This window comes from Electrona antarctica (genome assembly GCF_951216825.1).
Source record: "Electrona antarctica genome assembly, chromosome: 23".
Lineage (NCBI taxonomy): Eukaryota > Metazoa > Chordata > Actinopteri > Myctophiformes > Myctophidae > Electrona > Electrona antarctica.
Window position 1 is genome coordinate 5526895 of NC_136804.1, and position 13372 is coordinate 5540266.

General features: G+C 43.7%; 1 protein-coding gene and 1 long non-coding RNA gene across 3 annotated transcripts in view; one reads left to right on the top strand and one right to left on the bottom strand.

Annotated features, from left to right (window-relative positions):
- Nucleotides 1–13372, top strand: part of LOC306916029 — a 333469-nt gene that overhangs the window by 13779 nt on the left and 306318 nt on the right. The gene's annotated exons all lie outside the window — the stretch shown is intronic.
- braf (B-Raf proto-oncogene, serine/threonine kinase) overlaps nucleotides 4048–13372 on the bottom strand; it is a 59574-nt gene continuing 50249 nt past the window's right edge. For both annotated transcript variants that reach the window (XM_079493716.1, XM_079493715.1), the window contains 2 exons: nucleotides 12009–12162; nucleotides 4048–10959 (listed from right to left, as the gene is read on the bottom strand). In XM_079493716.1, the coding sequence (XP_079349842.1) occupies nucleotides 10937–10959; nucleotides 12009–12162 (177 nt within the window). In that variant the 3' untranslated portion in view covers nucleotides 4048–10936. The remainder of the gene's footprint in view (nucleotides 10960–12008; nucleotides 12163–13372) is intronic.

Consider the following 13372-nt stretch of genomic DNA (forward strand, 5'->3'; position numbering starts at 1 on the left):
AGTGGTCAGATGGGTGGGCCGCCAAACACTTTTCAAGATTTCCAAGTGGGCCCTGCTCCAGAAATGGTTGAGAACCACTGTCTTATGACATCATTGTAACTCACAGGTGTATACCTGTCAATGCCCGTGATATATATAATCTTGCAACGCTTTAACCTTTACTCTCGGCTCTTCACGTCCTGCCTCAGTGAATCCTCTCCCGCTTCATCCCAGACACTCACATTTTCTTTACAAATTACTTGTAACCGGCAGCTCCCGTCAGAAACCTATATACCGCTGACCTTTTTGTCTCGTGTATGAAAAGTGCCCTTTTCAAAATGGCAAATCAAAAACATGTGTTTCCGCACACGTTGCATGTATCTATCTATTATCGGGCTGAAGAAACGAATGCCCTGAATGATAACTTTTTACTCAAAAGGATAGACACTCAAAAGAGTGATAGCATTGACCTGGAAGAGGCCAGACAATTAAACCAAGTATTACACAGTGGTTCAGGGAATTGTCTTTATGTTTACCTTTGGAAAAGATGACATACATTCTTAAGGACAAACAAGAAATGTTTCAGGAGCTGTGGGGCTGTTTTATAAGATATATTAAGAACAATAATTGTCACATTTAATGGATGAAGCTGAAGAGGAGTAGTGCTGTTGTTTTTATTTTTTTTGTTATTGTTTTGCTTTCTTTATAATGAGTAATTGTCTTGTAATGTTCATTGTTCATGTTCATTGTTGTATATTTGTATTGTCATTTGTGTGGAAAAAGGAAAATCAATAAATACATTGTTGGGGAAAAAAAAGGATAGACACTCTGAACTGATCAGGTGGGCTGACGATACGTCGGGATCGAGCTTGTGTTTGTTGGAGATCAACGCACGGACCCCCCCCCCCCCCCCCCCCCCATGTTGTTCCTTGGACCCCAGGGGTCCTTGAGGAGTTACGGGCCTGTAACTGAAGAGCGTAAGAATGCGTTTGATTTGGATTTGTCGTGTCACGTCACGCCTCCATATATGGTCACGCCTCGTGACACATCACACCTCCATATATGGTCACGCCTCTTGACATGTCATGTCACGCCACCATATATGGCCGTCTCCATATATGGAGATCACGACACTATCCTCATCAAACCCTGGATAGCCAAATATGGAGAAGACTGGATCATCACCTAGATCTGCCCTCAAACCTCAAACTCTTAGATCTCCATATGGAGCTGACCTGTTCTGACATTTGTAATGGCTGTTTTAGAATGCCAAATAGACATGCCAAATATTATGCATTATTGTGTAATTCTCTGCCTTCCATTCAGTCAAATTGAAGCATTCTCATCAATGTGCTCAAACTGCAGCTGTCAATCTAACAGCTGACCGGACTTCTCCATGCTTACTATCACTATGTCAGCGAATGTGTACTTGTGTAACTATTTGTGTGTCGCCCTTATCTTTAGCACAGCCCCTTATATGACCATTCAGTGTAGCATCTCTGTTAAAACAAGACTATAAGAACTGTTTGAGAATGGGGTTGGGGAGGCTTGCTCCCGGAGGGGCTGCTGGAACAGGCCCTCACTCTCTGTATATTGTTTCTCTGCTGAATCTTCTTAATACATTCTCAATACTTCACCCTGAAGAACTTCATCTTTGGACGATTATTTAATCGACAACATATTCCATATGTTTATCCTTCCCCACCCGTCCTTTCTCTTCGATGTCTCCCTTTTAACTGATACCCGCCGGCGAAAACTGGAGTTCTCAACAGAGTTCTCATCAAACACTGTACACTCAAGACACTGCATGCCCCCGCTGCCACCCTTAGATCTCTATATGAAGCTGATCTGACATTCCATATGTTGACCTGTACACTCAAGACACGCTCCATATATGGCCAGACCTCATCAAACCCTGTACACTTAAGACACTGACACCGCTGCCACCCTAGCTTACTCCATATAAGGAGCATGTCTTGAGTGTACAGGGTTTGATGAGTTCAGATCAACATATGGAATGTCAGAACAGGTCAGCTCCATACAGTATATGGAGATCTAAGGGTGGTAGCGGGAACATTCTCTTGAGTGTATAGGGTTTAATGAGTGCCCAGGTAGGGCCGGGCCTTCATTTCAGGGCCTGTTGAGAACTCTAGTTTTCGCCGGCTGCCGGGTGTGGCTGCACTAATAACTTTGGGGCAGGCCTGTCTAGAGTTTGAATGGACAGGTATAAGTCAAACATATGGAATATCAGAACAGGTTCTGACATATATCCATATATGGAGATCTAAGGGTTTGCGGTCAGATATAGAGTTGCTGGGCAATATTGATGACATCAGGGATCTCCATATATGGGCTTAACTGCGACAGCAGGACGCATTTACTATGACAGCAAGGATATCCATCCCTGATGATGTCACGTGATGTCATGATGACCTGGGCACCATATATGGGGCTGATGTCACGTGATGTCAGGCCTAGTTAAAATACAAAAGAGAAACAAATAAATAAACTGGAAGGGGCTCATGGCTAAGTTTTAATTCCCATTGTGGCCTCTGTGGGTAGAACCCCCAATCTATGGTAGAACCAGTGTAAGTTCCACATCATTGTCATGTCCTTTTGCTGAACTGCAGGTGTATGAGGTAGGGGATGCTGCCCCCATGTGGAATAAAAATGACCCATCATATTTTCACCTGTGCTTGTGGGTTTTGTATGGCTTTAAATGTTCTGATGAATTGAAATTGGAGGACCTTGATGTAAACAACAAGTCTTAGTGCTTTTATCCTCATAGCAGAGTTTGTACTTTCGTTGAACTGTACCCATTCTACAAACTGTTAATACATTATCCCAATACCATCCAATTCCAAAACCGTCTGTGCTATTATTACCTTTGAGTTGCATATAGCAAACACAGTTAAATGCAGTTTTGTTTTGCTTTTGCTACATTGCCTTCAAATCTAGTCCTAATATTATCGTGCTTAATGCATAGCAATGCAATGACTTATGACTGTTATGGCCATTTTAAGTGTTAAGCCCTGCTGTAGCACCTGCATGTGTGCGATTTTTTTTTTGCAAGTAACTTTTCACATGTTAGACTCCTGAACAATGTCTGTGTCAAGTTTGGTGTGGTTTGGAGCAACGGTGGGCATGCGGGCCCACGTAGCCTACTGTGTGGCTATTGTCTTGGCAGTCCCCATTCATTCTGTCAACTAAAACTATGCCGACTCCGCTTTTTCACGGACTAAAACATAATAAAAACTAAGCTATGATGACTAAAACCAAGACTAAATATATTGACAATTTCGTCAACAAATAAAACAAACAAAATAGACTAAAATGTTAGGGAGGGACTAGTGGAGAAGAGACCCAGTCGATAAGACAAGTCATGTTATGTTTGGTTGTGCTCGGGTGTTGTAGGCTTCATGTCTACATTGTCTGAAAATAGAAGATCGGCCATTTTCAGCATGCAACCAAGTCTAAAAGCAGGCATGATGACAGTGACACCATCAAGGGCCGTCAAGTCGTCAAAATCAACTGCAGACCTGAATCTTAAATTTAGTTGCCTAAAACTTTTCAGATGACTAAAACTAAATTACATTTTATTCAAAAGACTACATAAAAATGTGCTGTCAACATCGCATGTGAGCAGTGATTTTGTCAAGTTTGGAGGGTGTTGGAGCTATGACACAGCCCTGTGGCTGTGGCTCAGGAGGTAGAGCAGGTCATCCAATGATCCATGGGTCGGCAGTTCGAATCCCGGCTCCACCTGTCTACATGTCAAAGTGTCCTTAGGCAAGACACTGAACCCTGCATTGCATCCATGCAGTGGTTGCCATGCACCATTGGTGTGTGAATGTGGGACGCTGGCGTCGACTGTTTGCCGCTTCACCTCCCAATGTATGAATGAATGGATCATTGTAAGCGCTTTGAGTAAGCACGTAGTCAGTGCATAGAAAAGCGCTATAAAAATGCAATCCATTATTATTATTGTCATGGCAGACCGCTGAACAATATTTGTGCCATAAAATACCTTATTGAAAGAATAAAAACAAACAGACCTTCCTAGTTTTCATGCACTTCTTTAATATATCAGTTTTTCATATTCACAACAAATACATTAAGCTCTTTCTCCTTATAATACAGCCTTAAATATTATCTTTTTTTTTATTTTTTTACACAGAAACATTTTGTATTTTCTCAGAAGTTCACCTATCAAAATGTATTTTTCTTTTAAATCTTTGTTTCTTCATTTTTAAACATGTGATATCTCATTTCAGTTGTAGTCTCCATGCCTCCTAGCAAACTGACAGTATTTTCCTTTGTACAGCTATTTACACGGTGAAAAGTTGTCTCCCAAAAAGTAGTTCCAATGATAGTTCTCAGTTGAAAGGGGTTGATAATGTCTAACCACTTAAACCCCTGTAGTCTTAAAAGGGATAGTTCGCCCCCCAAAATTACCTTTCTATCAATTACTCACCCCATGGAGACTTGAATTCATGGATAGATTTTATTTTTTGTCAATAATTTGATGACCAGAGGCACAAAGAGTCTCATTTGTTGTCTCCATAGGGAACCACTGCTGGAAAAAAAAAACGTCTGGGTTTCCGAGGCTACCAAATTATTGGCTTAGGAATGCACCAAAAACAACAACAAAAAAATACCCATGAATTCAAGTCTCCATGGGGTGAGAAATCAATTGAAAAAAATGCCCCACCCAGAATGTGGACGCTGGGGTTGAAGTGGTTAATTGTTTATTCTCCATCGTACGTCATGATGCATTGCATTGTGAGTAGAGAGGGTGCAACAGCTTGTCAATTTAATCGATTATAAAAAAATAACAATACTTTGGGCATGTCACTATATGTGGTAACGGTAAAACTCAATGTTCCAAATACAGTGAAAATAGCTGATCTACAAGCTCACAGCGCGGCGTGATGCGACCCATTGTGAGCATGTAGATCTGTAGTTTAAATTATTCGATTAATTTAAAAAAAAATCTATCGATATCACTTTTGTTGATTATCCTACAACAATCGCGAAAAGAAAATAAGCAGCTCCAATTGCTTGTTAGATCGGTTATTTTCGGTGCGCGACTCCGTCACACAACCATGTATAAATCAGGCTTTAGGTGGTGGCAGGCAAATACGAGAAGTGTGGGAATGTTTTAAGGACAAAAAAAACTAAACAAAAATCACACACCCACACCAAAAAGTATAGAACGGTCTAACACAAACTTTTGACAGGAAAGCGAACCAGAAAGAGGCCCCATAAAGCCGGGTGATGCCGGAAAGAGAGTGCAGACTAGGGTTGGGATCCTTTAGGATTTTAACATTTTCGGTTACTTATACGATTCCCTCTTAACGATTCCTCAGCGGTTCCCGTTAACGATTCCTATATATCTTTTCTTTGAATGTATATCATTTTGGCCTTCATTATACTTTTTGAATAGACTACGTGACAACCAGGAATAGTCTGGTGTCCACCGGAGACGGGAGGCAGCCAGAATGTAGACTGCACTCGGGAGCAGTATGGGTTCGCGCCCCAGCCTGTGTCTTCTGTGAGGAAGAAGCCCAACAAACCCACGGTGAGGCCTTTAGGAGGGCCATTCAAGCCGCAAGCGGAGCCTGCGGCACCACCATGGGCCAGTTGGAGCCTGCAGAACCATTGCGGCTCGAGAATCCACCACTCCTGAATGAAGTGCCTGGTGCTGGGAGTCTGGTGCAACGCACAGGTGCTGTACCTGGTGAGAGCAGGAGTGGACCTGGTGAGACGTAGGAGGGACCAGGACAGGAGTCAACCCACAGAGCCTAGTCCTTCCACGCGCCAGATTGATGCGACCCTCCCGTATACCCAGTCCCTGCAGAGTAGTTCAGGAGGAACGGATTGTGTGGCCCTGGTTTTTCCCTAATGGGACTGATTGAGGGTAGCTACTGGGACGTCGGGACTTGATCACCCCGGCTGGGTCACCTGAGTGAGGGGTATGATGTTGGCAGACTCGAAACCCTGATGACCTTAGGATACATCACTGAGGATACGTCCCAAGTGCATCCATGCGATGCATTTTTGTATTTGGGTTTTTTGAAAACCCATAAACCTCTGGGTTACTTGAGGGGGTTCCAAATGGGGACATTATTTTGGTTCCATTTGTATAGTTATGGTGGTACTTGAGATTAAAAAGGAACCACTGGTATTGCAATTGTATAGCAGACGTGAAGTCCGCATACCAGCTCTGACAGTGTGATAAAACCAGTTACAGAAAAGGTTCCAAACGTGATGGAACCGATTCCGGGTTCCCATAATGTTGGATCCGGTTCCACCGGTTCCAGATCCCAACCCTAGTGAAGACCCGAGACGTCTAGGTCCGTACGACGTAGTCCGTAGCTTCGACGGGGCAAGTTCTCTAAAACACTTTTTAGGTTCCCCCCCCAATAAAACCTCTTGTAACAGCATTCTCACAGAAAAGAACATCTCTAAAAAAGGAAAACTAAATACAGTACTGTTTTTGAGTCATTTTACCGTTTTAAAATCCTCATTTCGTACGCTTGCGACAGGACCAGTTAAAGAGCGAGGACCCCGGTCCGGGGCCGAGGAGATAAGATAAGAAACCATATCACTTTACATGTTTCCCTCAACTTAGGGAAATCAATTTACAATACATACATGTTCAAGGCAGCGTCAGGATAATAATACCTCCCGTGTCGTATTCTAGGACATAGGCCTACGTCTTTTGCTGAGCTCTTAATTGGCGGACTCATGACTTTATTAAATGGTTCACATATACGTATATCACTTGTTAATTTTGTCCATTTATTTTTTTACATTAAATGTAATCAGACCATTTTTAACAATGTGCAACAAGGGACCGCTATATGGTCCGATGGCATACCGTTTCTCAATGTCTGGTGGGGGGGGGGGGGGACACGAACCAGGGAACGTCCAGATGGATGCTTTCAGGTCGGTAATTGTGAGTGTATACAAATGTACTTCATTTTGTTTGTTTTTAACACGGAGGATTTTAAAGGTGTAGATAAGGGTCCCAGAGATTAAAAGAATCACACCCGTGTGAAGTGAGTGGTACAACTCCGTGTGGGGGTCCCCGGGGGGGTCTACAGAAGTTCCAGACCCACAGGAACGCGGCCAGGGTGCTGGCCCGGTTTCCAGCGAGCCGCCTCGCCTCCGAAACGGTTGAGAAATGACAGAGTTACCGTGTGGGGGGTCCCCGGAACATCCAGACCCCCAAGAACGCGCCCAGGGAGTTGGCCTGTTTCCCGGCGAGCCGCCCCGCGTAATGGTTGAGAAATAACCGTTACCATGTGGGGGTCCCCAGCGGGACCCTCTACTGTACTGTACTGTAACACCCCAAATCATCATACAGTTTGTGTGTGTGTGTGTGTTAGGCTGCGCAACAGTGACACTCTGTCCGAACACGCTATTTCGTGTTCGGACAGACAGACAGACAGACAGACCCAGCCAGGGACCCAAGGACAAACATAGCTGTCTATAGGAGTGGTTGCAAAATAAAGATGGAAATAAAATAAATGGGGGTCTCCATATCGAACTGGGCCTCCTGAGGAGGAACACTGTATTAGGCCCAGAACCCCATTTCATAATTTCATTCATTTGTTGTGTTTTAAATCTCTGGGATCCGCAAACTTCATCCTCTCTCAGAGGGCCCTATTTTGTGCACATTCATTATCAGGTATTATGAATTAACTTAAGTCCTGGAGCTGTGGCCAATGCCGTTTCACTATTTTGATTGGCCAAACAGCATTGGCCACGCCTCCAGGTCTTAAGTTACGACATAAGCCCCCCCGAGAGTCACACATACAAACGACCACATGGAACCTGCAAAGGGTCGGTGGTACATTTTAGTTTGGTTATTTCTCCCCTTCAATATTACCAATTGGTAAATTGGTATTGTATTGTATTTATAATTGGAAATCCCGATTAGTCACCTTTACAACGAGGTACAACTTGTAAGGATCGTGAATTTGTGGAATGAGCAAAATGACACAAGATGTCAGAAAACTGACATCTAGTGGTGAGAAGAGGGTAATGAACTGGACTTCTGCTATCACCTGGCACCAAACTGACATCTAGTGGTGAGAAGAGGGTAATGAACTGGACTTCTGCTATCACCTGGCACCAAACGCAGCCAACAGCAGCAGAGCATTCGATTCAGGCTTCACGCCAATGTGGGTTTGGTTACTCGAAATAAAGTGAACATCATGTCAATCCCATGGTCTACCGTTATCACTTAAAACACGCTGTTTGTATGTTTTAGAAAACACTGTTAAGGCTGCAGGAGGCTTTCTAAAGAAAGGAGTGAATGTGATCTTAGCCTATACACTTTGGCCTACCCTGCGCTACAATTGACAGTTCGGCTCTCTTTGCAAGATGAATCACAAGTTAGAATTTTTGATTTTGGGTAGGGGGGGGGGGGGGGGGGTCATCAACTCCGTATGACAGCCGTGTCACAATTTAGTCCATAAAAAAAAGGCAAGTCGCTCATTTGCCCCGATCCATCTCTACAAAGTGCAAGTACATGAGTCACAAAAGACCAAAACAAGCATTAAAAAGAAAAGACTGATAGCTTAAAATAAAGCGCTTTTGAAAACAAAAACATCAAAACAACAAAGAAATATCAGTAAAATAAATTTCACATAAATAAGTCAATATCCGCAGGCCTGCCTGTCAACAGAACAAAAGGCAAAACAACAAAATAAAATAAAAACCTGTAAAACACCTACAACCCTTGAAACACACATTGGAATTAAAAAAAAAAAAAAAAAAAGTACAGGTATGGTGTATATTATAAAGGAACTATGTGACTAAAGGAGGATTTCCGACATTCAAGCCAGAAGGTCAAGGTCGTTTAGCAGGTCGTTTAGCAGGTAGGTTGCAGCCTTTCAGTCAAGAAGGCGACAACGATCAACTTCTCCGCTTTAAGCTGAGTGCAATATTAAAGCCACAAGAAATAAAGAAAACAAAACTACACCACAATTAGACAACATGCACTTGGCGTTAGCAAGAAAATCGGAGGTGTGTGTGGATGGGGGTGGCCCAAAAGAAAAGAGAAAAAATAGGGCCGGGCAATTAACCGAAAAGGATGTTTAGAACAACCAACAACCTAATCTTGCTCATGTAGGTTAATCGAATAATACAGAAGCAGGTAATATTAATATATATATCCTACTTCAATCGTAGGACAATGGTGGCGTAGAAAAACTGTGAAAATAGCCCACAAAAAAATCTCAAGCTCGGCTATTTTCTCCATTTAAAAGAAATAATATTAATATTGATTAATCTTAATCAAGGCCAACGTTTGAAATGATCGTGACACTGATTTGAAGTCATATTGCCCAGCCCTAAAGCAAAGAAAGACGTATCGCATTATCTGATATCATTATGTTGTGAACCAACCCTGCTGGTATAGCCAAAATGACAGAAGCCACAAGTAAACGCTACTTACGGCAGAATGCAATGTAAACCCTGGAGGTTAGCAGCTGCTAAAAAAAAAAAAAAAAAACACCTCGACAACTTCTGTAGAAGCTTCTCTCTGACCAGCGGGAGCGAGGAATCCCCTTCTTATTTGTAGCGTTGCATTTGTCCTCCCCCCAAAAAACAGGAGGACCTGCATTTGGCAGGGAGGGTGGGAATGGACCGTTCTCTTCAAGTAGAGCAACAGGCCAGAAAAAAAGTCTTATTCCTAAAGATTATAACAATGGCATCTTTCTTCCATTTTCATATGAATGTGCTATTTAAAAAAACAACAACACATGGGAGTATGATTTGAGCGACAATCTCTCGCCAGTGAATCAGACGGTCGCAGTCAAACCTTTTTAAGTGTGGATTTCGGCAGAGGCAAGACAGAGAAGGCAAGATTACAGCACTGGAGGGTTTGGTCAGCTCTCTCGTTCAAACAGAGAAAAAGCCCTCTCCTCAGAACCGTACAGTCCTGTGCTGCATGAGGCTAATCCATTTAGAACGCAGCTTTGTAGTTCACAGGACGGAATGCTCTACTCTCAACACCACGACAAAACAAAACCAAAAATCAGCTCAGTCCTCCTCTTCAAATTCAAACCGAGAAAGGCTAAAATAATAATAATAATAATATTAATAATAATTAGCATTCCCCCCCAGTTATAAAAAAAAAAAATTGGAAATGAAAGAAAAAAGTAAACAAATCAGTCTTTCAAGTCATCGTCCAACAGGGTCGACCCCTGGTGACCCCCCAGCACACTGCAGGGCGTGGCCTGCTGCTGCGCTGACACGGGCCTTTCGTCTGATGCGGACAATCGGCGGGCGGGGAGGGGAGGGGGGAGGGGGGTTTGGGGGTTCAAAAGCCCTCGACGACACCGTCGGTCAAAGTGCGGTTCCAGTGGGCCCCCGGGCGGCCAACTGACCGTCCAACGTCTCCTTTCCGCCTGGGGAGGTGTGCCGCGTGCCTGGCCTCCACCCCACCCCACTAAGGCTGGTCATCTTCTGACCCACTGACCTCCGTTTCACATCCTTTTTTTTCCCTTAAATTGATCCATCCATCCATGCACTGAGCTAGCATGACGCAGTGCTCAGTCGATCCACGGAGTTCACAGTCTCCTCAAACTGGTTTGGTATGGATAATCTTAGTGTCTTCGTTTTGGTGTAACTTTATTATATGTGCCCCCCCCTCCCCCCTCCCCCCATTGTGTTTCATTCAAGTTGTCTTGTTCTGATTCAATGGTAGTTTTGTGGCAGGTGTCAGTGGTTCGCCCACCAGAGAGCTCGGTCAAAACAAGGAACTTGCGTCTTTGATTGACTTTGATGTCGTGTTTGATTTTTTTTGGTTTTGTTTTTTTTGTATGTTTTTTTTTTTCTTCTTTTTTCGATAATGAATGAATCCACCGAAGGAGCACAAGACTTTTTGAGAAGTGACGAGGAATGAACTTGGTGGAATCTTGCAACACTCTTCCAATTTTCCTTATTTAAACGCCGTAAATTCCCCTGCAAGGGAAATAAGAAGAGAAAGCAGAAGAGAGCCAAGAGGCCCATCAGTCAGCAGTTTAACCACACGAGGACACATTTCATTGAGAGTTTGGGCAATTCCACACAGCCCAGCCCGACTCAAGCAATCTAGAGCAGGGGTTCGCGACCCCTCGGGGGGTCGCCAAAATATTTTAGGGGGTCCCCAAATTATTTTCAAAAAAAATATATATATATATTTTTTCAAAAATAGCAGACCTACAAGCTCGTAGCGCGCCACTCGGTGGCGCGCTATGAGCTTGTAGATCTGCTATTTTTCAATAGCTAAATTATAACAATGCTTAAAACACCAAAAGGGGTTCCCGCCCAAAATGGTTTAAGGTTATTGTAGCAGTCAATTTATATTGGGGGTCGGGAGGGGGCGGGGCGGGGGTCCCGAGACATTGCCAAAGCATTTCCGGGGGTCCCCGGCCAAAAACGTTGAGAACCCCTGATCTAGAGGTAGATGTTAAAGTACTCTTGTGTTCAACCCCCTTATCCAATTCCCCATCTCTGACAATTTGTTCTGGTTAATACTGGAGACTAATTGGACCAGTGTGTGTGTGTGTGTGTCTGTTAAGGGGTCAGGATTAGAGCTGTGCAAATTTATATCCAAGTTGCACATCGCCATCGTTCACCCGACAACAGTACATCTACATGTACATTTTCTGCTTTTGGGTTAGGGATACAAGATGACAAAAGAAAAAAATGGCAGTCATAAAATCAGCATAGTGGTAGTAGTAGTAAGTATAGTAATACAAAAGCTGTGTGTGTGCTTGAATTACTATACTAGAATTTGAGAATACACTTCGCGGATACCCCCTTAGTACCAGACGGAGCGCTTCCAAAGACTTCCACTCTATAGGGGCTGGCGGTGGCTCAGTAGTAGAGTGGCTGGATGGTAACCGCAAGGTTGCCAGTTCGAACCGGGGCTCCCCCAGAGTCAGTGTGGAAGTGTCCTTGAGCAAGACACACGTGCGTGCGTGCGTGCGTGCGTGCGTGCGTGCGTGCGTGCGTGCGTGCGTGCGTACCATAGCCGACGGCCTGTATGGGGGTTTTGGGTGAAGCGCAGGCGTACAGGCTAAAATCCTCCGTCTGGAATCCGGCCCGGTTCAACGACGGCTCCGACGCACTGCGGTGGATTTTGGGTAAAGAGCGAGCCAGCAGCTCAATGGACGCCAACAGCTAGTGGGAGAGAGAGAGAACAAAGAAAACAAACACACACACAGACATGGGTCAATGGTCATTGGTCAGAATCATCAGCATTGAACCTTTTCTCCAAGACCAATCATTTAAATCAGTGGTTCTGAGGGAGGGACCAAAGATCACAGGAGGTATTTTACAAGCTCACACCGTTGTGAGCTTGTACAATTACACAACATCCCCTAGGGTAGGTACCCTCACAAAAAAACATGCAGTAATCCTGGTCTCTAAAACTGCCTCCCCCTGGCCAGCCGGGGCGCCTGATGGAGGGGAAAGGAACTGGTGTAAAGGAGCGACTTGGACGCTCATGCATGAAGGAAGCATGAGTTCTAGTCCGTTGCGCTCCCCAGGTTGGCGGAGGGTGTGTAGAGCCCAGGATCACATTAGATAATTGTCACAGGGGTGAAAAATGGGTTACAAACTTGTGGGATAAAAATAAATAAAAAAAACACCACATTGTGTGTGGGAGCGTATCTGCACCATCTCCAACCCACACCCACAGCCCTCAACTCATTTTAAACAAAAAAGAATGGCAAAGTACTATGACCTACATCAAAGGTAGAAATAAACGTAAATACAAGCAGTATTAAAAGCATGAGCAGGTTGTATATCTGCTCTGAAATCCGTATAGCGGTACTGCACAATGCGTGATCAGTAGTTCTCACACTTTCAAGATTAGAAAAAAAAGTTAAAAACCTCACAGCACGACACGTTAAGCACTGCTACATCTGCTATTTTTTAATAAGCCAACGCAAACATCTAAAATGACCCAGATCTAAAATGACAAGCTCACACTGTACCTATATGACATGTAAAACATAAAACAGGGAAGTCATGTTTGAGGATCAGGTTTTCAATTTGTAGCACTCTGACACCATCTGGTGGCCAAATGTAAAGTTGGCAGTATATCACTGAACAAGAACAGTTCTCATTCACGTCACACCGCACAGCTTTATGCTAAATCTCTTAAACCTGATCTATTCCTATTACAATAAACCTGAGTTGCAAGTGTGTATACAGGGTGTATACTTTATTCATATTTGTTTGAGTCTTTATTGTGATGTTATTCTTCTGTACCTTGGCTTGTACTTCTTTGCCTGTATCTGTAACTTATACTGCGTGAAAAGAGGAGTTAACGGGCAATTATGGGCACTGTATTTTGCCCGTAAACCTCAAGTTTAGCGGGCATATA